General features: G+C 55.2%; 13 protein-coding genes across 13 annotated transcripts; 9 read left to right on the top strand and 4 right to left on the bottom strand.

Moving 5' to 3' along the window:
- Positions 1–94: 94 nt before the first annotated feature.
- Positions 95–530, top strand: CLAFUR5_10751 (Cytochrome oxidase assembly factor 4; the record flags this gene model as incomplete). The annotated part of the gene is made up of 4 exons (XM_047909899.1): positions 95–162; positions 214–245; positions 304–368; positions 462–530. 4 exons carry the CDS (start codon positions 95–97, stop codon positions 528–530), a joined length of 234 nt encoding a protein of 77 aa, XP_047764463.1.
- Positions 531–824: 294 nt separating this feature from the next.
- CLAFUR5_10750 (Mitochondrial genome maintenance protein) lies at positions 825–1,859 on the top strand (the record flags this gene model as incomplete). The annotated part of the gene is made up of 2 exons (XM_047909898.1): positions 825–1,387; positions 1,439–1,859. The coding sequence occupies 2 exons, from the start codon at positions 825–827 to the stop codon at positions 1,857–1,859; spliced, it is 984 nt and encodes a 327-aa protein (XP_047764464.1).
- Positions 1,860–3,791: 1,932 nt separating this feature from the next.
- CLAFUR5_10749 (uncharacterized protein) lies at positions 3,792–4,778 on the bottom strand (the record flags this gene model as incomplete). Its single annotated transcript, XM_047909897.1, has 1 exon — positions 3,792–4,778. The coding sequence occupies one exon, from the start codon at positions 4,776–4,778 to the stop codon at positions 3,792–3,794; it is 987 nt and encodes a 328-aa protein (XP_047764655.1).
- Positions 4,779–4,974: 196 nt separating this feature from the next.
- On the bottom strand, positions 4,975–5,292 carry CLAFUR5_10748 (uncharacterized protein; the record flags this gene model as incomplete). Its single annotated transcript, XM_047909896.1, has 2 exons — positions 4,975–5,047; positions 5,132–5,292. The coding sequence occupies 2 exons, from the start codon at positions 5,290–5,292 to the stop codon at positions 4,975–4,977; spliced, it is 234 nt and encodes a 77-aa protein (XP_047764654.1).
- Positions 5,293–6,981: 1,689 nt separating this feature from the next.
- Positions 6,982–8,044, top strand: CLAFUR5_10747 (uncharacterized protein; the record flags this gene model as incomplete). The annotated part of the gene is made up of 2 exons (XM_047909895.1): positions 6,982–7,469; positions 7,549–8,044. The coding sequence occupies 2 exons, from the start codon at positions 6,982–6,984 to the stop codon at positions 8,042–8,044; spliced, it is 984 nt and encodes a 327-aa protein (XP_047764583.1).
- A 47-nt stretch (positions 8,045–8,091) lies between these two features.
- Positions 8,092–8,337, top strand: CLAFUR5_10746 (uncharacterized protein; the record flags this gene model as incomplete). Its single annotated transcript, XM_047909894.1, has 1 exon — positions 8,092–8,337. One exon carries the CDS (start codon positions 8,092–8,094, stop codon positions 8,335–8,337), a length of 246 nt encoding a protein of 81 aa, XP_047764582.1.
- Positions 8,338–9,098: 761 nt separating this feature from the next.
- Positions 9,099–10,838, bottom strand: CLAFUR5_10745 (uncharacterized protein; the record flags this gene model as incomplete). Its single annotated transcript, XM_047909893.1, has 2 exons — positions 9,099–10,093; positions 10,142–10,838. 2 exons carry the CDS (start codon positions 10,836–10,838, stop codon positions 9,099–9,101), a joined length of 1,692 nt encoding a protein of 563 aa, XP_047764581.1.
- A 1,118-nt stretch (positions 10,839–11,956) lies between these two features.
- Positions 11,957–12,388, top strand: CLAFUR5_10744 (uncharacterized protein; the record flags this gene model as incomplete). Its single annotated transcript, XM_047909892.1, has 2 exons — positions 11,957–12,022; positions 12,080–12,388. 2 exons carry the CDS (start codon positions 11,957–11,959, stop codon positions 12,386–12,388), a joined length of 375 nt encoding a protein of 124 aa, XP_047764580.1.
- Positions 12,389–13,220: 832 nt separating this feature from the next.
- On the top strand, positions 13,221–13,640 carry CLAFUR5_20320 (uncharacterized protein; the record flags this gene model as incomplete). Its single annotated transcript, XM_059463156.1, has 2 exons — positions 13,221–13,487; positions 13,539–13,640. 2 exons carry the CDS (start codon positions 13,221–13,223, stop codon positions 13,638–13,640), a joined length of 369 nt encoding a protein of 122 aa, XP_059319072.1.
- A 603-nt stretch (positions 13,641–14,243) lies between these two features.
- On the top strand, positions 14,244–15,468 carry CLAFUR5_10743 (uncharacterized protein; the record flags this gene model as incomplete). The annotated part of the gene is made up of 2 exons (XM_047909891.1): positions 14,244–14,475; positions 14,534–15,468. 2 exons carry the CDS (start codon positions 14,244–14,246, stop codon positions 15,466–15,468), a joined length of 1,167 nt encoding a protein of 388 aa, XP_047764579.1.
- Positions 15,469–15,775: 307 nt separating this feature from the next.
- On the top strand, positions 15,776–16,776 carry CLAFUR5_10742 (uncharacterized protein; the record flags this gene model as incomplete). The annotated part of the gene is made up of 5 exons (XM_047909890.1): positions 15,776–16,015; positions 16,087–16,271; positions 16,346–16,550; positions 16,581–16,675; positions 16,716–16,776. 5 exons carry the CDS (start codon positions 15,776–15,778, stop codon positions 16,774–16,776), a joined length of 786 nt encoding a protein of 261 aa, XP_047764578.1.
- A 757-nt stretch (positions 16,777–17,533) lies between these two features.
- CLAFUR5_10741 (Transcriptional regulator) lies at positions 17,534–19,803 on the top strand (the record flags this gene model as incomplete). The annotated part of the gene is made up of 3 exons (XM_047909889.1): positions 17,534–17,639; positions 17,696–19,672; positions 19,724–19,803. 3 exons carry the CDS (start codon positions 17,534–17,536, stop codon positions 19,801–19,803), a joined length of 2,163 nt encoding a protein of 720 aa, XP_047764577.1.
- A 645-nt stretch (positions 19,804–20,448) lies between these two features.
- CLAFUR5_10740 (uncharacterized protein) lies at positions 20,449–21,213 on the bottom strand (the record flags this gene model as incomplete). The annotated part of the gene is made up of 1 exon (XM_047909888.1): positions 20,449–21,213. The coding sequence occupies one exon, from the start codon at positions 21,211–21,213 to the stop codon at positions 20,449–20,451; it is 765 nt and encodes a 254-aa protein (XP_047764576.1).
- Positions 21,214–21,557: the final 344 nt, after the last annotated feature.

The raw sequence follows: 21,557 nt of genomic DNA, 5'->3' as shown, positions 1-21,557 counted from the left end.
TGAGCTAGCGGTCACGTGTGGGGATGATGATGTGTTGGATTTCTGTTCCGTTCTTCTTGCCTTCTGACAAGATTACTTGATTCGAACGATGGTGATGTCGAACACGCAGAAAGGCCAGACAGATGCTACCAAGCCCGACGAAGATGATGAAGCTGATGAATGGTGCCTTCCAATCCCGCCTTGACGACCTTGGAAGCAGCTGACAAAGTCCAGGGACAAGAGAATCTTCAGCACTGGCTGTTCAGGTATGTATGGTGGCACAAGCCCTGCGGGCCTGCAGGAGCTGCAATTGATCAGTAGCAGACGAGAACGCGACTTTGAATGACTGCTTTCGGGATAAGAAGGACTGGCGAGCTTGTAAAGACGAGGTCAGTAATTTGACCGAGGTCGGAGCCTACCGGATTTCAGCCTGTGACAGCGATCTGCGGCGAGAAGGGAATGGACTGACCACCGCATCACAGATGGAGGCCTTCAAGCAATGCTGGAAGCGGCAGGGCAATGAGCAGAGGACAGACTCGAAGGATGTCTGACGTCCGTCCGCCGTGTTCAGGTGTGCGGCATTGGTCGGCGTGGCGCTGGCTAGACTACGCTCCTCTCAGATCGTGTCTTGTATAGTGCGCCGCTACGCAGTCACTCCAGACAGAGTGTGAGTGTAGACAGTGTACAATATGGATGGTATCGAACAGGATATGTCCAGTCATGCGAGCTCTGTCCAAGTGCATGCCATCTTTTTGAGCACGGACATCGGATCTGATTCCGCTGCGCGACCAGGAGTTGTCGACTCCAATGTTCCGAGCGACGGAAAGTGATCGAGCACACACGTGATGAACTGGACGGCATCGCGACACGCCGTCGCTGGCCTCGTCGCCCTGGTAGAAGCGCCATTATGCAGACACCCTGTACATCGAGCTTGCCGGCGAGCGGCACTCCAATCGCGCGCGGTATCGACGACTGCCCGGAGATGGCAACAACCAGCAGCAGCGCCAACGACCCCATCCCCATCGCGAGCAGCAGTGAACACAGCGCAAGTCGCAAACGAGCTATCTCCGTCAGACGAGTCGGAACCACGGCGATCATTGACGGAAGGCCTGGATGATCCACCGCCAGTACTCGGCGAGGATGAGAAGCAGGTCGACTGGACGCGATCATTCCATGGCCTCTCCGCAGCGCCTTTCGCCAAAGAGCAGTCCGACATTCTGCAGCAGCGCCTAGAGTTCAACGACATCGAGATCAAGCCAGATGGCATTGTATACCTGCCCGAGATCAAGTACCGCCGCATCCTGAACCAGGCATTCGGACCAGGCGGATGGGGGCTTGCGCCACGCGGAGAGACGATAGTCACAGGCAACATCGTTACGCGAGAGTATGGTCTCGTCGCTGGCGGAAGGTGCGATCAATCATGCGACATGTACACGGACTTCACTAACACACTCCCCAGACTGATCAGCATCGCCCGCGGCGAACAACAATACTTCGACCCCGACGGCATCCCCACCGCCACTGAAGGCTGCAAATCCAACGCCCTCATGCGCTGCTGCAAGGATTTGGGCATCGCATCCGAGCTCTGGGATCCTCGCTTCATCAGGAAGTTCATGGCGGAGATGGGTAAAGAGATGATGGTGGAACACGTTGTGACCAAGAAGAGGAGGAAGCACTGGATGCGAAAAGATGATGATCTGAAGTATCCATTGAAGGAGGTTACTTTCCCAGGGCAGAGCTCGCCGGTTGGGAATACACAGAGCGGTGGTGTGGCGCCCAAGGCGGCGACGGCGTACAAGTCGGCAACGGCGAGCCCGAGTGCGACGAATACGGTGAACAGGGTACTGCCGAAGAAGCCTGTCGCCACGGCGTCATCATAGGCTGGTCTTGCAGGAAATAGCTCCGCGCAGAACCCGAGTATCACGTCCTGCGCGGCTCAGCTCTTGAACACGCGACAATGCCTCCTCGAGACCCCGAGACCAACGAATGTCTCATGGCGGGACACGGCAGCTTGTACATATAGACCCCTCGATCGCAGCTCTGTGCAAATAGCACAATGTACAATGCTGTCAGGCAACTGGCCACTTGAGATGTTGGCACCCATTCGGAGCAGACAGTTGGCCATATGATATGTTATGATGATGACAACAAAAGCTGCCACGGCTGCTCACGACGAGTACACCATCGCAATCCTCGTCCGTCTTGCAGGGTACAGACTGCTATCCATTTCATCAAAAACACCGATGTAGCAGAGGTCAACCAGGAATCTACATTTCCTGCACGCCATCGCCACGATCCCATCAACATCAACCACCCTCACCCCGAACCCACCTCTCCGTCTCCTCAACCTCCTCGGCGCTCCAAAGATACTGCCCTACCGGCATAACCTCCAATCCAAATTCCCCTCGCCAACGCGCATACCACGCTAGAAATTCTTCGATAGAATCGTACAACTCCGACGCCCAGAAGGACTCTTGGATACAGTATCGTCGCCATTTCCACTCTCTCCTTCCGCTCCGTCTCTCTCACCCCATCCTTCTTCCTCACTTCCTCACTTCCTCACTTCCTCGCCCGACAGAACAAAACAAACCCCGCACCTCGCACTCCCCCCCCCCCTCCCCATCGAGACACCGACACCGACAGCAACAGCAACAGCAACTTCCCACTCACTCACTCACTCACTCACATGAGTCCAGAGTGCACACTGCATGTAGTGAAATCCCCACCACCCCACAAACTCAGGCCACAAACGATGCTTTCACCAGCCAGTGGTCCGAGAACTCCGCTCGCGAGCGAGCGAGCGAGCGAGGGTCATGACATACTCCAGATCTGGGGGCGGGTAAGGATTCTGGCATGACGGTGCTCAAGGAGACGTTACTAGATGATGTGGGACCCAGCCTCGCACTGCGTCTGCTTGGGACTGGGACTGGGGGGGGGGTTCTACGCCGTCTAGTTCACGGGATTCTACGAGCTCCTCGCTGTCCTCGCGGTTCTCGGGGTGGAGGAGTTCGCGGAGCGAAATCACCTCTTTAGATCCCAGTCCGAGTAGATACCATTCAAACAGCTCGAGCTCATAGAGAGACGTGCTTCTTCAATCTCCTCCTCTTCCGTATGAGTTGGCGCGATACGTGCTTCTTGGATCTCCTCCTCCGTATGGTTCGACGAGAACTTGCAGGATCTGAAAATTCCGCTGTTGGACCGTCAATTTATACGACGTCAGGGCCGCGGATATGCGTGCACGGCGGGTTGAGGGGAGTTGAGATTGAGATTGAGACTGAGGTCGTCGCGGAGAGCCGGTTGGGGGGTGTTGGGTTGGCTGGTTGAGGATATGGGTGAGGTTGAGTTCTGGTCGTATAGCTGTGTGTGGGACATTCTGTGGGTCGTTGGTGATGTGGTATGAGAGAGATGATCGCGAATGGTCTGGCGTAGTTGAGCGACCTCTAGTCCACGACATCCCCGCAGGCCAAGGAGGGTTGTCTTCGAGCATGGTCAGTGGTATGAACAATCTGCTGTACATTGAGAGACTTGTTGTCTGTCATCTTCTCCACGTCAGACACGACAGGAAACGAAGCTCTACCCAATGTGTGTCGAAAAATTGGGCGGAACAGGTCAGTCGGTCAGACAACGTGATAGAAAGGCATGGTGGCTGCGGGGTCCAAAGTCATTAGGTATATTGAAAGCTAAATACACAAGAGGATCAATAAGCCTATCGATCCTTCTATTCCTCCGCAAGACGTCTGTGTCATCGTACATGCGTACTGTCGTCGTGATCTTATCGCCATCCATCTGTCGACTTCCTCCTCATCGTGCGCTTAGAACAGCGCAGCAGCAGCGCCCAAGATTGGTGCCAAGAATCCACCGATCATGTGAGCAGCGGCAGCACCAGTGTAGACAGCTGGCTTGCCCGTGGTGGCGGTTGCGTTCTTGCCGCCGGTTGGTGCTGGGAGGAGGGTACCGCTGACGGTGATGCACGACGAGCGGGCTGGGTTGCACTGGATTGCGCCGCCGTAGCTGCTGCCACCGGTGGTAATGGCAGCGGTCACGGTAGGCTGGCTGGATGCTGGGACAAGTGTGCCGCTGATCTCCGTGCAAGATGAGCGAGCTGGGTTGCACTGGATTGGGCCACCGAAGTCGCTGCCTGGGGTAGATGGTGCGGCGGTGGTCACTGGGACGAGAGTACCGCTGATCTCCGTGCAAGACGAGCGAGCTGGGTTGCACTGGATTGGGCCACCGAAGTCGCTGCCTGGGGTAGATGGTGCGGCGGTGGTCACTGGGACGAGAGTACCGCTGATCTCCGTGCACGACGAGCGAGCTGGGTTGCACTGAATTGGGCCGCCGAAACCGCTGCCTGGGGTAGATGGTGCGGCGGTGGTCACTGGGACGAGAGTACCGCTGATCTCAGTGCAAGATGAGCGCGCTGGGTTGCACTGGATTGGGCCACCGTAGGCAGCGCCGTTGGTTGGTGCTGGGACGAGAGTGCCGCTGACCTCGACGCAGGACGAACGTGCTGGGTTGCACTGAATTGGACCACCAAAGGCAGCGCCGTTGGTTGGTGCTGCGACGAGAGTGCCGCTGACCTCGACGCAGGACGAACGTGCTGGGTTGCACTGAATTGGACCACCCAAGGCAGCGCCGTTGGTTGGTGCTGGGACGAGAGTGCCGCTGACCTCGACGCAGGATGAGCGCGCTGGGTTGCACTGGATTGAACCGCCAAAGTCGCTGCCCTGAGTGGCGGTGGGAACGTATTCCTGGGCGAAGACAGCGCCGACGAGGGCGAGTGTGGTTGCGGCGTAAAGCATGTTTGCGGAAGTGAGTGTGTTTTGTGGGTGTAGCGAGTGTTGTGTATCGGTATTACTGCTGATGTAATGTTGCTGCAGGATGAAGAGCGAAGGATGCACCTCGCATGTTGCAGTGCACACTGTCTTATACCGGCACTCCTTCGTGATCTAAATTACGGTTCTATTATACTTCAAGCGAGACAAGGTACTACTGTACTCAATACGGATACGGCTCTTGGCGGATGCTATCGTTGGAGTCGTTTGCATCATGCTGCCCGGCGGTACCTGCGCTAATCTGTGTTAGTACCGTACTACTCAGTCTATTCTAATCAGCCTGATCGCGCGGACCAGGTCTTTGACTCTTTGCCACTAACCCGCGGAAACCTTCAAAGGGATTGAAAGCGAGGGCGTCTGGAATTGCCTGGAACCGCCGCTGCCGTATTGCTGTATGAGAATGCGTGAACGGTGGCACTGGAATGTGGCAATCTGTGCTCTGCAGGTCCGTCTCAACCGTGATGAAGAGTCCTGATGCCATGGTGTTGGGCGCAGCCGCACCACAGGCACCGCATTGTGACACTGTGAGGTGCGGGAATTCCCATTGGACCAGTTAGGCTCGGCAGATCTGCCATTCTGCTTGAACCAAATCTCATAGCGCGCTGATCATAGAGATTGCCAAGATCAAAACAGACGCTCTCCTGATTCAAGGTCACCATTGCTTCATGGATGGTCCATTATTGACATCAAAGAAGGCCATAACATGTCGAGTGAGTTGGCGTCTGCCCTCGAGATTTCGCTAGGTGTGACCTGCTCGCGACGTATTCAAACATGGCTGTTGATGTCTGAGGAAGCATCCGATGAGCAGGAAGTCCCCTTTGCTTTGCTGGCCAGGACGCCACCCACCGGCGAGAAGAGCGCGTTGTGCTTGCTACTTCGTTGTTGCGACCGGATGTCTGACGCCGTTCGGAGTTGCTCTCGATCGCTCAAGGTCAATGCCGACTCTATAGAGGGCTATCCCAGAGCGCTTACTCTCCGAGCCGGGTGACGGAGGATAATGCTGCGGGAGGAGTGGGAGCAAGGACAATATGCGGGGATGGGTGTTGTTGGTGGAACTCGTCCCTTGATGGTTTCGGAGAAAACGGATCTCGCCCCCCTCCACTTTCAGGCCGCATGGCAGTCCTATCTAATCAAATGACCATGAAATCTTGATGGACCGGGCTTGACATGCCCACGTTCTCAGCACCATCAAATATTGAACACGGTTGCACTTTCCTCCTGGACTAACATCTGCCAGGGCCATTTCGCATCCTCAGCATCTCGCAAGCGCGCGAATAAATCCTCTTACGACCGGGACATATCATTTACCCGCACGCTTGCGAGATGCTGAGGATGCGAAATGGCCCTGGCAGATGTTACAGGTAATGGACGGATTCGATGACAGCACCATGTGCCTGGCCAGGCTCTGCATGTGAAGGGCACGTTCAATTGCCCGGTACTTGCATGTGCCACTTCCGCCCGCATCCTCTCGCCATTATTATTGACCTCAGCACAAGGCTTCAATACAGGCGCTTCAACTCTCTCGCTTTCTCCTGGAGTCGAGTCGTTTACACCTGCACACGGGACGTGTCCGATGACAATCCTGCCATCTGGTTGGCAGTTATCGAGGCCAATTGTGACGAATTGGGACCAGCTTTGCAAAATACACGCCGTCTACGCAGTGTGACTGTGCTGAGAGCCTGCTCTATACTTCCCGCTCAACACATTCCACAACTGTTCTGTTGTTGGCACTGCACCTATGTAAGAGCTTGACGGCAGTGTGGTCTGCAAGTGAACCGGTCGCACCGCCATGTCAAGAGAGCCTTGTAGGTGCAGGACAAACATGTTGTGCAGCGGTCTCTGGAAGGAACTTGAATTCCCGCGAAGAGTATATCATTAGGGAATATCTCAGCGTCAGCTCGAGCAGTAGGAAAGGTGAGGCAAGCTATACCGAGCTTGAGCGATACTCTATGACTTGATACAACACAGGCAGACAGAACATTGAAGGACTTGGTGTACCGTCACCTCACACATTCGTCCGGCATTCGGCCACTTCAGAGCACAGAGCGGTGATGATGTGCATTCAACATGCAGGACTTCGGCTCGCCACTGTTGCGCACTTGATCCGTCTTGTCCTCGTCTTCACATCCTCCTCAAGCATGTTTAACTTTCCTGCACGATCCTAGCAGTCATGGCTGCCATGTCAAACCATGATCTGCGTCATCATCCCAGCGACGGCCCAAAGTCAATTGATCCGGCCCAGGACCCTTGCAAGACCGGCCCCGAAGTTGATGAGAAGCATCCAGCGACAACATCAGACGATAACATCACTCCTACATCCTATGACCAGCCCTCAACACGGAGTCGTATCTACGACACCATATACTGGTGCCCGCCCCATGTGCGATGGGACCCCGTGAACCCTCCTCAATTCAACATATGGCACAACATTCTGTTTGGATTTGCTGGCGCTTTCACAGTCGCCAACCTGTACTACAATCATCCCATCTTGAACATTCTGGCTAGAGACTTTGGCGTAAGCTATGTCGAAGTCGCCAACATCCCGACACTGGCCCGAGCGGGATATGCTACAGGCCTGTTATTCTTGTGTCCGCTGGGAGACCTCTTACCGCGAAGACCATTTGTGTTGACGTTGGTCTTCGCTACGGCCACGGTTTGGTAAGTACTGTAGTGAAGACGACCCACGTGGACTCCGTAGGGATCAAGGATGCAATGTGCTGATAATTTCGAAACACAGCATCGGCCTCCCGATAACAAGCAACGTCCACGTCTTCTCCGCCATCCAGTACATCACCGGCGTCATGACCGTCACCCCCCAACTAGTGATGCCCCTAGTCGGCGACCTCGCACCCCCTCACAAGCGCGCCGCAGCCCTCTCCATCGTAACCAGCGGCCTCATGCTCGGCATCCTCCTCGCCCGCCTCCTCTCCGGCGTCGTAACCCAATACACCTCCTGGCGCACAATCTACTGGCTCTCCGTCGGACTCCAATACCTCATCTTCGCCCACCTCTGGCTCTCCATGCCCAACTACCCCCCCACCACCAACCCCGGCAGCCTCACCTACCTCAAACCCCTCCGCTCCATCCCCCCCATATTCCCCCGCCACCCCGTCCTCGTCCAAGCCTGCCCCATCACCTCCTTCGTCTCCTCCACCTCCACAACCTTCTGCACAGCCCTACCCTTCCTCCTCGCCGGGGATCCCTACCCCTACCCCTACCCCTACCCCCCCTAGCAACCAGCCTCTCCGCCCTCATCGGCATCGGCATCGGCATCGCAACCATGTGCCTCGGCCTCGTCTACGCCAAACAGATCACAGACCGCTCCGTGCCCCTCTCCACCGTCTACCTCGCCATGCTCCGGTGCCTCCTCGGCATCAACATCGGAACCTACACCGGCACCTCCAGCGTCGCGGGGCCCGTGCTCCTAGCCATCTTCAACGACTTCGGGATACTGTACTGTACAACCGTCCCAACTCGCCGGCGGTTCCGCTCCGCCATCTTCACGGTCGAGCCGAAAGAAAGCTAGGAATAGGATAAAGACCGCGTCCATGGTGTTTACGTTTGCCGGGCAGTTGGCAGGCACGGCGGTGGGGGCGGAGTTGTTTGAAACGGGGGGGTGGGCGCGCGAGTGGGAGGTATAGTGTGGGGGCTATTGGGGTGGCGTTGGGGGTCACGGTTTCGAGGGGGCCGTGGGAGGAGGGGTGGGTGGGGTGGCATGGCGGGGCGGGGGTTAGGAAGAGGAATTGGATGAGTGCGGATGGGAAGGCGGATGAACTGGGGAATGGGTTGAGAGGGGATGGGAAGGGAGCGGTTGGGGCGGGGGGGGGGGAGTGATGGTAATGTTGAGAAGACGCGACATGATGGGCATGAATATTCTCATGGACGGGATGATCAGGAGGCGGTGAGTGCTGCGGATGTGGAGAAGAGTTTGGGAATGAGGGCGGGGGAGGATGATAATGAGAAAGCCTCGTCGAAGTCGTCGAGGGGGGATATAATATCGCCAGTTTCAGGGAAAGACAGTCGTAGTAGATGACAGACTCAAGACGGGATGCATGAATATATACGAACGCATGATAGAATAGATACCCATTATATAACGACTTTTTGACTCGCTCATCGTTGTGCCGTATCTTCCTCGATCCCCAACGCCACGCTCGTCAACATTCTCGTTGCAGATTTTCGTTCACTCATCCAAGCTCGTTCTTGTTTCAATATATCTTCATAGGTCGTAAAGTGGACAGCTGTAATCTTGCCAAAATTCCAGTCTCTGGTTGCTGTGAGGAAGCATCAGATCATGTCCCAGTCAGAGTCAGAGTCAGAATTGCTGTCTGCGTCCCGGCTCTGCTTTCCACACGCGCGCATTACAGGGCCAGTGAAGTCCGGAATTCGGGATCCCGGCACAAAATCTGCAAAGGGTGTGTCGACAAGCACAGCGTCCGCATCGGGCTCGCTGTCTGAGCTGCTCAACGCCTCGACTGATGCAGGTCGAGCTACGACTTCGTACTCCGAGTCCGATTCGAAGCTATCGAGAAAAAGATCCTCGATCTGCGCTGGTGTTTCTGCTTCTGTCTTGATCACCACAATATCGCTGCTGGCGGTTGTCGGCGCCGCCAGCTTGCTAGCCGTGCTCTCCAACTGAGGCTCAGCGTTTCGCTCGGCTGCTCGCTGCTGTTCTAGCATGTCAACCTGCTGCTCTTCCTTCGCTTTGAGAAGACGCTGCTTGTTCTGCTGCTCAAGCAGCATCAACTGCGTTTGATAGTCTGCGAGGGCATGCGAGGCGTTGCGACGCGATTCGCCTACGATGGGTTTGGTGAGGAGCGGCAATCCTGGTCGCCCGAGACGTGGGAGTTCGTTGCTAGCCGGGGCGAAGTGGTCGTGACTCCGTCCATTTCTCTCCTCGACGAAGCGTCTCACCTTCGCCAACATAGGATGTTCCTTCTGGAAGACCTTGATCTGCTCTGGTGTGACATTGCCCGAAGAGGAATCTGCTTTGACTGGGCTGCTGCGGCTCCGATTGTCGCGCTGCGCAGGCATGAAAGCGGTGATGCATGTGTCCTCTGCAGCATCCTCCTGCTTCACTCCTTGCTTCATGCGCATCGGCAGCGTTGTGGTGTTGGGTCTCCCATTTTCTTCAGTCTTGCGCCTCTTGAACTCGCCCTCGTCTTCTGTGCCGTGGAAGTGATACACAACGTCCTCAAGTCGATCGTGGGACACGCCTTCACGGGAAGCGTAGGTTTGTGGTACGTAGGGCTCGAACGGCATCTGGATAATCGCGGCCGCAGCTTCAACTCGTCAGCAATGTCTCTATGCGTGGGATGCTGTCTACTCACTGTCATCTTCGTCCGCTTCGCGCTTCATGCTCTCCTTACAGAGATCCTGGTGAAAAGGACGCAGCTTGTAGGCCAAACTTTGAAACTCCTGGTCCTGAGCTAAGCGGTGCCGCAGGAAGCAAGTCACGCAGTAGCAGATGATGTTCTCGAGCAAACCGGTGTGTTCTGGTAGGACCCTATAGATATATGCGACAGCCTCGCAGAGGTCAATGGGTATCGATGGACTCGAACAGCCGAATTCGCACTGTCTGATCACATTCACCTGAGCTTGCTGCTTGAGATCGGCAAGGTCGAACAGATCACCAAGGCGGTACATCTTGCAATGCAGTAGCAGTGAAGTCGGTACATCCTCGTAGTGGTTCCCTGCTGGTGCGTAAGATCCAGTGTAGAGATATCTCACAAGAGGAAGTGCTGTGGCCGAGTCGAGGCAGTCCAGATGCAATTGGTGCCCTTCGCGAAATGATTCAAATGCCTGAGCAATCAATTCAGAGCGCTCTTCGATGATCGACCTATGTAGTCCAGGTATGACCGCAGATCCCCCGTCGTCGTTCGGGTATGTGATGGTAGCATCGCCTTTTGGGTACCAGCTCAGGAAGGACCATTCGTTGTGAGGCTCGCCGTTCTGTGGTGGTGGATCCATGCTGAAGGGACTCGACCGCGACATGTAAGAAGGGGACTTGTTTCCCACGTGGTGCATCTTGCGCTTCGGCGATGTCTGGTCTGGAAATGTGTTAGAACAAGAGCGGTCGGCGCCAACACAGCCAGCTCTATGATAGATGGTCAACAACGCCTCGCGCCCTTCCTTCTTCCTTCCTGCTGCTGCTATGGTCGATTGGAATCAGGGATGTGTTTGAGGCTGTGGAGCTTCCCACGCACCTATGGTTGTTTCCTCGGATGATAGGTCATGCGCTGCACGAAGAGACTCAAAGCTGTCCTTTCTGGCAAGATTATTGTTGTTCGGGTCGCCGTGTCCGATAGAAATGTCGTTCTGAATCTCTCCGCAGGCACCAGCTGGATGAGGTGATCCTGAGCGCGAGCTGTTCGTTGGAGCCAGAACTGGCCAGGAGAAGTTCTTCGGGTTGTCCATTGTGTAAGACTCTGGTGACGGCGCGGCCGCGTCGGTGAAGCTGAGCCAGGACCTGGGTAGATGACGCTGTCCTGTCTACATTCAGAGCATTGTAAACGTTTTGACGAGCCTACCTGTGAATGCAGACGTAAGAGGCTCAGGCGGAGTCACGAGGCGCCCCTCCACTGGCACACCAGCTGAGTTGCAGCTCCGCCCGGAGCTCTCAGCATGTGAACGGCGTCTGCCATTGGCTAGAGGCGGGGCTGAGCCACAGCTTGTACCTCTGGCATGAACCAATGTCTATACCGCTGTGAGATGATAGGACAAATTGTTTACCGCTTGACTCAGAGAGGGCGAACACCACGGAAACCGCACAGCGTTGCGTTTGGTCCCGGGTGACTGTTCCTCATCGCGTCTGCATGAGAAGCACTGCACGAACAAGAGATGTGTCGTTTGGCAGTACGCCTCTTCGCTGCGGCCAGGTAGACATTGGCCAGAATGGCAGTGACGATGCAGTGCGATGGTGGTGGAATGAAAGAAGAGAGTCGCGTTGGAAGCTGCGGCCAAGCCCCACCAGCCACGTTTGTGGTTCGCGCTTGCCGGCGCCTCCGGGGACCCTGCTCAACCTAAATCTATCCCTGTAACGATGAAGCATGTCGTTGAGATTCTTGAGCCGCAATGACATTAACAACAACAACAACATCATCACGACCGAACTCTCCCTTCAAGCATTGCACGTCTTCGGCACAATGGGTTGGCTGTCGATTCTGCCGGAGCAGTTCTCGACGGTTGAAACGTGGCTCGTCCGACTCTTCGTAAGCCACCCAATGGAATGCTGTGACACCTGCGATAAATGCTGAGATGTTGCAAAGCTGCTATTTGCCTTCTTGGTCTTCGGCCCCTGGCTCTTCATCATAGTATACGACATCCTTCTGTACTTCTGGCGAGCAGCCACGTACGAACTGCCAGTCATTGGAGGGCGAGCACGAGGTAGACAGCGGCCTCGAGCTCCAAGCATCAACGAACGTCCCTCCGGACATAAGCGCAGGATCAGTATTCCGGGAATCTCGCGACGCACTTCGGACCATGACACTTCGACGATGTCCACCAGGGAAACGCGGAGTAACAGCAGCACCATTCCGCGAACACCCTCCAAACTGCGGGCGGAGCAGCATGACTGATTATGTTTGTTCAAGCGTTACACAACTTCACTTGCCAAGCCTGGCTCGCAATGGGTATTGAAGGGGAGGCATCAAGTTCGCTCGTTTAGCAACCTTTCTCACCTCCGGTCATCTGTCGTTTGACGTCAGTCGCACACGTTGCCTTCGACTACGCTTCAATGTGACAGCCAGCAGGGCGTGCTCCAGGCCGCACATACCAGTACTTCCGGGACTTCAGACCACCGAACAGGCAGCGGAGGTGTCACCTATTACCTTCTATTGCCTCGGATGCCGACAACCTGGCAGCTGTAGCCATTGTACGGGAAGCTGCATGAATGCCCAGGGCAGTTTTGCATCAATGGGAAAGAACGATTCATAGTCAGCTTCTGATCTGCTTGACTACAGTGCCTGACGGGTGAGTCAGGACGGTCGGCGAAGGTCTTGACAGGCCAAAGTCTTGATGGGCCGCGAGTCACCTGAATGCTACCTCCACATCCTACGCCTCACGAGTCCTTCGTGTATCACCTCTCGATCCCACGCGAGCAAGCTTGAAACTAGCTCAGTTCCGTCACACGAACTTCTCCGCTTCGTTACACCCCCGGCCGGTAGATGGCAAAGGCATTCATGCAGCTCTATCGCTACCCTGCAAGACTGTGTTACATCTGACGATCGTGCTGCTTCGAGCAATTCTTGCAATGTACCTCATGACTGGTCATTGCCAGATAGCTGTGTCCGACGGCCGGTCAGCTGCGATGGTTGGACAAAATGAGAGGGCAAGTTCAGCTTAAAGGCAATCCGTCGCCGCCGCATAGACGATGCCGTGTATTCGTCGAGCCGCTATCAGTTCCCAGTCATGGCTTCTGCCTACTCCGGCCGCCGCTTCATGGACGACTCGTCCTTTCGTTCCGCCCCAGGCTCTCCTATTGGTGTCATGCCAGACATCAGGAGTCCCTACGGAGCTCACGCCATGTCCGGACAACACGTTTATAGCGATGCCCTTCGTTCCGACTACTTCGGACCTGGTGTTAGCAGTTTTCGCTCAGCACCACCACGAATGCCTCTTGCGCCTGACATCGACATACGTGCTCGTTATCACACGGAAGACATGATCAGAAGGTTGGTAGATTAAACGTTTTCTGCCACAACGGAAATCGCCGCTAACACGTTGCAGACGCAACATGGAGGCATTGACTATGAATGGTTCCTTACATGCATTTGGATCGCACCACCAGATACATCCAATGGTATGCTCGAACGGATACTACCCAAATGACTTCCTGGCTCCACAACCTATTGACGATCTGATGTGCATGGATGACTATCGACTCGACCAGATCCTGTCAGCGTACGGAGTCACGCGGCATGACTTTCTCACTTCTCGACAGCAATCTTTGCACATGTTATGTACCACAGCCAGTGCTCAGTCGCGCAGCACTGCTCGGACATCTTGGAGCCTATCCTTTGGCGGAACAGCTCATCTCGCACCGTCCAAGCCTGATGCCGCGGAGTCCTTGTGCGACACGACGGCCGTGGCATTAAGGTAGCGGAGGCAGCGCAATAATGGCCAACGCAAAGGCGAAGAGCGTCACAGTAAAGATAAGCTCCACACGCGAGGACAGTGTTTCCACTTCCGGCAGCTGCAGGCGTTGAGCTCGAGCTGTGCTGCCGCGCATTACTGGCTGTTCGTCATTCCGACTACTCCACACACATTCTGGCCACTGGATCTCAGATACATATCAACACATGGAGGTCGCACAGTCTCAACTCTGACCAAAGCAAGTCAACAGGTTTCTCTAAGGCAGAGTCGTCTCGGAGTCGATCGTCAAGCTGCTGCCGACATCAGCTTCTTCCACGGCCTTACTGCTTAGCCGGCAATATGGACCTGATCGTGGTCTGTCTCTTACCTGCCATCTCTGCTGTGCTATACATCCTATGGCATATCATCCGATCGCGAGACATACAGCAAGTGAGAGGCAATGTTGACGAGAAGAGTCGACCTCCCGAACAGGACCCTTACCATGATATCGAACCTCTGCAAGACTTCGATTGGTCTACAACATCGCCAATAAGGAACTCGCCATTGAAGCCAAAGTACCATCTCACAATGGGTAAGCATGCACCCAACATTGCGCACCCCGCGTTCACGACTGACACAAGCTGGTATAGCGCTAGAGAACATATCTCTTTCAGACATCTTGGCCATGGACAACACCTACGCCGAACGAATTAAGACCCGCCGCACTGTCATGGACGAACACCCCGATGCCACACTACGCTGCAACTATGTCTGCGAGCCGGCAGTCCTTGAGCTCTATGACTGGATGATCAACACTTTCTTGCCAAAGCGCTTTCCAGGAATATATCATCGAACGGCAAAAGGCACACTAAACACCGTCAACAGCGAAACCATTCCTTCTCAGCCAAAATCACCTATGGCAGCACTACGTACCCTGGGTGACCACATCGACACTGACTTCCTGCTCCTTCTGCCGTCTTCAACAGCGGCAGATGGCTCACCCATCTACCACCTGGAGGCATTCGTGACGTGCTTCCCATCTGGTTTCAGCACACAGAAGAAACTTGGGCTACCGCTCTCTGAAACTCACACTCCCGTGCCGGGCTACAAGGCCAAGCTTGAAAAGTCGATGGATCGCTTCTTCGCAAAGATCGAATGCGGGCGAGCTGTGAAACGCTCGAATTGGGCGCTGACAACGCACCCCTTGTTGTTCACAGAGGGCGGCAACCACCTCTATGCCAACGGGAAGACGGACATGTATGCTGAGGAGAAAGACGTGGACGACACAAAGTCCGACGACAAGAACCTGAAAGATGACATCCTCCGACAACGGAAGGAGGTGGTGATCAAACACTGCCGACTGCGCTCAGAACGACAGACTTTGTTTCGACTTCCAAAGACGAAAGCCCTGGTGTTCTCGTTCAAGACGTATCAATACACTCTGGCCGACGTCAAGAAGGACGGCTATGCAGAGCAGCTAGCAGAGGCGATGGAAGGGTTGTCGCAGGGAAACGTGCCCGAGATGGATTTTTACAAGCGAGGTGTCGTGTGGCGCGAGCCTGTTGCTGAGTATCTGAGGAGTTGAATAGAATCGCCAGTATGATGTATTACAGTATCTATTTTGATTCAACGTAACGTCTCGTTTGAATGAAGACATAGGCGGATAAATGAACTTTTAAGCGGAAATGCCATGCTCGGCCAAGCTCTCTCCGCTCCCCACTCATCACTCCTCATCTCCAGCTCTCACACAGCGACATCGCCGTCGCGACGAGAGGGGCTTTCGACATGCAACAGTCCCAAGCTCAAGCTTCATTATAGGCAAACAGCACAACAGTAAGTTCCTCTCAGCTCCACCTCTTATCCCATCCATCAAGGTCCTCCCATCACCCACAATGTCCTCCTCCACCACCACCACCACCACCACCACCATTCCAATCCCCCCCTTCTCCTCCCTCCCCCTCGACAAATCCGGCCCCCACCACAACGCCTGGGGCCTCTACGACCCAACCGACCAACTCGGCACCCTAAACCGCCTCACCGACGCCGTCGTCGCGCGCGCCGCCTCCGAAATCCGCACCGGCACGCGCATAAACCTCGACTGGCCCATCGCCTGCCCTTCTTCGGCCGGCAAAGTTCCGAGCAGACCGCGTACCAGAAATCACCGAGGATTGTGAATGATGATGTCTGGACTTTCAATACGCAGAGTAGTTCCCAGTGGGATGGGGTGCGGCATTTTGGGTATCAGAAGGAGGGGGTGTTGTATAATGGTGTGACGATGGATGAGATCCACGGCCGGAACGGGGTCGAGAAGACGGATAACCTAGGAATCGGCGCGTGGGCGGAGAAAGGCATTGTAGGACGCGGAATCCTACTAGATTATCACACCTGGCGCCTAAAGAACAACCTCCCCCACAACGATGCCTTCTCGGCCGCCTCCATCAGCGCCGCAACCCTCAAACAAGTCGCCGCCTCCCAAAAACACCCCCAATCCACCACGGCGACATCATCCTCCTCCTCCTCCTCCTCCGCACCGGCTACCTCCACGCCTACTCGCTCCTCTCCCGCCCCTCTCTCGAGTCTCTCCGCTCGGAATCACTCCTGTGTTTCACAGGCGTCGAGCAATCCGAAGACATGATGGCGTTCATGTGGGAGAATTTCTCAGCGTGTGCGGGGGACCATCCGTCATGGGAGGCGTAGCCGACGCAGGAGGAGTATCATTTGCATGAGGTCATGTTGGCGGGGCGGGGGATGCCGATTGGGGAGCTTTTTGATTTGGAGAAGTTGGCAGCGGAGTGTGAGGAGCAGGGGAGGTGGAGGGGTTTTTTTGGTTAGGAAGGTGAATTATGTGCCTGGGGGTGTGGCGAGTCCGCCGAATGTTGTTGCGATTTTTTGAGGGTGGGTGAGGACTGGGGGTTGGGATGGGATGGGTCAAAGGGTACTGTGTCTTGAGTCTCTTGCATAGCTTTCGGCGTTGAATTAATGCTCTGGGAGCAGGATCATGGCTGTTTCGACGCGGTTCGCAGTTTCATTGTCACGTCGAAGCGATGGTCAGGAGGACGGGGCCAATGTGGACTGGTTGATAGTCACATCCTTCGGGAAGTGGTTTCAACAGATATATATATATATATATTGTAGCGCAAAAGTTGGCAAGCATTATGAGATGGCTACATGTGACACAACTCTATAACCACGAGGCTACAAACTCGCCTGTAGACCATGTTGTCGTTGTACCGGTGGTTTTTCAAGCACGCTGCCTCAACACTAGATGCCTCAGGCTAGGGTACGTTATGCTTGGTTCGGCAGCAGCCGCTGGCCGAGATGCGTACGCGTCTGACATGAAGGCCGTCTGCGAGATGTCGCCTTCCCAGGCGAGTCGTAGAGTCGCTATTCACATTTGTAGTCTAGCATTTTCTTCAGTCGCTGTACACACGCGAAAGGACGTGTTCCACTTTCATCACGGCACGATTCACAATTATGCAGCTCCACTTTCTTAGCGTGCATAATGTGCGGCACTTCCAGCCACGATCCCGAGGAGCACCGGTGCCGGTTGTGCTCAACGCGACGCTCGAGCAACGTCGAAGTCTTTTGTAAGTCCACCAGACATGCCGGTCACATGATGGGGCTGATCCTCCACACTCGTCGGAAAGGCCATGACAGACGCGCGAGATGGCCCACTTGGGATCAGAAAGCACCAGTGCGAATACTGCCCCAAGTCTTTCAAGCGGAGAGAACATTGGCAGAGACACTCTCGGAGCCGTGAGCTGAGCCCACAATACCAGATGATGTTCGCGACAGTACTGATCGAGATATAGACACTAACGAGAAGCCGTTTGAATGCCGATTCTGTCAAAAGTGCTTCGCACGCAGAGATCTCGTCACCCGGCACGAAAAGACTTTGCACGCCAACGATGGCTCTCCTACACGATCTCCCACCGGTGTGCGAAGACCGAGCACGGCCATTGCGAGTAACCATCTTAGTCCCACCAGTGGAAAGTCTGGCATGAACGATGTGCTCTCGCCACAGACCAATGAGCCCTGGGATGGCATCGAGTCCTTGGCGGCCACGGTATCACCGACATACCCATCGACACAAGCCATCGAGAACTTTGAACACTACGCAGCACCTTCTGCGAATGGCTTCGAGGAGTTCTTGGATCCAGCACTTCGAATGCCGAGCGATGGCGCAGATGCTTGGGACTGGACCGTGACTCAGCCGTCGCAGAGTGCAAACGCCACCGTCATGAGGCAGACAGCAGAGGATCCGACAGCCTCCAGCTCTGGTGAAGCAGCGATGAGCAATAACGATCAAGAATCTGCCGCCGTTGTCCCAGAGTCTGTGGTCAAGGACCTCCTCAACCACACTCCCGGTCCCTCTCTCATCGATAACACAAACCCTCCCAGCACACACCTGGTCCGCGTATGCTTAGCAGCCTACTTCGAATCCTTCAACGTCCACTTGCCCTTGATCCATCAGCCGACTTTTCAATACACTGATGAACCACCTCAGCTACTGCTAGCAATGGCGGCAATCGGTGCATTGTATCGTCTGGAGCGCAAGGTAGCCACATATCTGTACCTTGCAGCAGAAGCAAGTCTTCCCGATGCCACCTTCGTATCCGACCAGACATGCGCCGATCTGTTCTACGCCGGAGATCTCGCCTCACCGGACGCAGCTGTCGACAACATACAGACCATCAAATTAGCCGATGCTAGGACCCTGCTCCTCCTGATGCTGTTCGGTGCCTTTAGTGGCAATCGCGAAGTGTCCGAAAATGCCATTGGGAGGCAGGGTAGACTGGCCAATGCATATCACAGTATAGCGCGCAACGTACAGCGTGAGAGCCAATTGCCTGCTTCTTCGATCGGCTGGTCAGGCTGGTTGCGGTTGGAAAGTCATCGACGCTTACTTCACGGTATCTGGGTCGCGTGCAATTTGTCGACGGCCGTTTATGGTATCCGACCCGGCGTATCGGTCCCCTTGCATGGTGATGTTCAGCTTTCGTGCCACGACACACTGTGGTGGGCGACCACGGCGGCTGAGTGGCAGGTATCGGTTGGCGACGCGCAGCCATCACCTACAATCAAGGCGGCTGTCGAGGTGCTTTGCAGCGATGACCATGCCACCTTAGCCCATCTGCCGACTAGCTCAACGTTTGCGGTCACGGTTTTGATGCACGCTTTTTCAGTCCATACATGGCATAGTGCCAATAGCTTCGGCGGATCAGGGTCTGAGAGCATACTTCACGGCCTCTCAGCATCCAGGCGACTACTACAAGATGGTGCGCCACCTCTGACGGGGTCAATCGAGCCAAGATCAGACTTTCTGTTCAACGCAAGCGCGATCTCTCGGATTGCATACAGCCGTTCATGTTCAGCCCTGGCGACTACCGATCGATCAGCTATGTTGCGAGGTGATACTGCTGCCAGTACGGCTGCTATGCGTGACTACATCCAAGAGCCCATACCTCGCACTCCTGCAACTCTCGCTGCCGTGGAGAACGTATTCGAAACCTTTGTCTTCCAGGACCGAGGTGGCATATTGCTGATCCGCAAGACGGCGGGTCTCGTGTGGAGTTTCGAACATGTGATTGCTGCTTGGGATTCGGTCTTGTTGCTTACAAAGTGGCTGCACGAGAGCAGTACTGACACAGAGTCTGGCGAGCAAGCACTCCGAGACCACGTCGCTGCTACGCTTGAGCATGAGGGCTGCAATATCGAGCCCGAGGGTTCGATGGCGGCGGCAGTAGCACGCTTCTTCTCGTTGTTCTGTGATGAGTGGGTCTGGGGAGGTGAGTTTCGTGATCATGATTGCAACGGCTGATGCTAAAACTGTCTCATAGTCACAGCCCGGATGGGGACCGTACTGCGTTCTATCGCTGATCTCCTAGAGGAGACACACTCCAAGTCCAAAGAGCCCTAATTGCATGGAAGCCCGAACCAGCGGACTGGGCCTTCCTCGTACCTGTTGCAATCCAGCCTAGGATGTCTCTACCTATTCGCGCTTTTTGACAAGACTCCTATGGGGTCTTACTCCGATGACGCTCGTGAGGCTTCACCAGCAAATTTTCCTGCAAGCAGAACCACTGCGACCTGCGCACGTAGGGCACTTCCTTGTTGACGAGCTCGCAGTCGAAGTGGCGAACGAACTGCCCGACGAACTTATGGACCTCGATAAGGGCAAGATGCTTCCCAATGCACGTCCGTGATCCGAATCCGAACTAAGAGGTTAGCTTTGTGTTGGTGTTCTTACATTGGAGCCACTCACCAAGACGCTATACTTCTCGATCTCACGCACATACTCCTCACTCGAGTATCCCTCTCCAACAATCCAGCGGCCTGGGCGGAACTCGTCTGCATCATGGCCCTAGATCTCTCGACTTGGATTGTGCGCGATCGGGGACATTGAAAGCGTGGCACTGCTAGGGATGTAGTGGCCGGCGATCTCGATGTCTTCAGCGGGTGCCTCCCGAGGAAGCTGCTAGAGGATACTTGGACGCATCCTCATCGCCTCCTTGGTGCAAGCTTTGGAGTATGGCAGCTTTGATGCTGTTTTGAAGGCTAGAGACTACGACTTATCGGCGTTATGCTCTGTGTAGGCTGTGTCGATCTCTTGCTGTATGCGGCGATAGTCTTCGGAATGTGTAGCCAATTGACCGAGGACGACTGCGATACCAATTGCTGATGTGTCTGCTCCGGCGCCGATTAGATTCCCGACCTCGATCTGGACTTCCGCGGCCGTGGCAAATTGGCTTTTCAAGCCTTTCATATCAACGAAGTGGTCGAGCATGTCTCGATCATGATCACTAGTCTTCCTCTCCTCATCCATGCGATTCCGGACCTGCTGGTCTGTCCACGCTCTGAAGCTCGCTGCTCCGTTCATCCAAGGCGGAGCGAAGGCCTTGAGCAGCTTCTGCGAGAGCGAGTTCTGCACCCACCATACCTGCCCAGGGATGTACCCAAGAAGGGCGCTAATGTAGAAGAACCCATGGACCGAAGGGATAATGTGGTCAACTCCGACTGCAGACTGGTCAACGAAGCCAAAGCGTTCGCCCAGGCCCAGCTTGCTGACGATGTCGAAGGCGAAGTGCGAGGTTTCATCCTGGACATCGACGATCCCGCCTCGCTTTGCCACGGCATGGAGTGTCTGGTCCACATGACGTCTGCCACTTCTTGCATCTTCGGCTCGAGGGATAGCAGTGTTGACATGGAGTAGGTAGTGGCCAGTCGTTTGCGGAGAAACGAATGCCGCTTCGGGTCCCGTGACGCTGAAGACCTTGCAACAAATGTTAGCACCAGAGATAGAACCACCGACTCTGGAACACCATACCATGTGTGTCTTGTCGCTCCCAGCGATGGACCAGACATCGTACCAGGAAATCTGTCAAGAGAATCAGCAGATGTCGTCCCTGGATTGTGCCGCGCAAATGATACCTTCCTGGTCCCACCCAGTACTGTGCCCGTACACCTGGACAAGCGCCGCTTTATCGACAAAGCTCACTTCATTCGGCGCAATGCGGACGACAGGTCCATACCTCTCATGCAACTCCAAGATATCATCATGCCACATTCCCTCTCGCGTACTTCCTCGTCCGCCACAGCTCCGTGGCTCTCGCTGCCAGCGGCCCTGGGATCAAGCAGAGTGTTGCCTTTGAAGGACTCAATGCCACAGCATCC

Source organism: Fulvia fulva, chromosome 7, assembly GCF_020509005.1.
Source record: "Fulvia fulva chromosome 7, complete sequence".
Classification (NCBI taxonomy): domain Eukaryota; kingdom Fungi; phylum Ascomycota; class Dothideomycetes; order Mycosphaerellales; family Mycosphaerellaceae; genus Fulvia; species Fulvia fulva.
The sequence above is the reverse complement of the archived record's forward strand: the minus strand, read 5'-3'. Positions and strand labels throughout refer to the sequence as shown.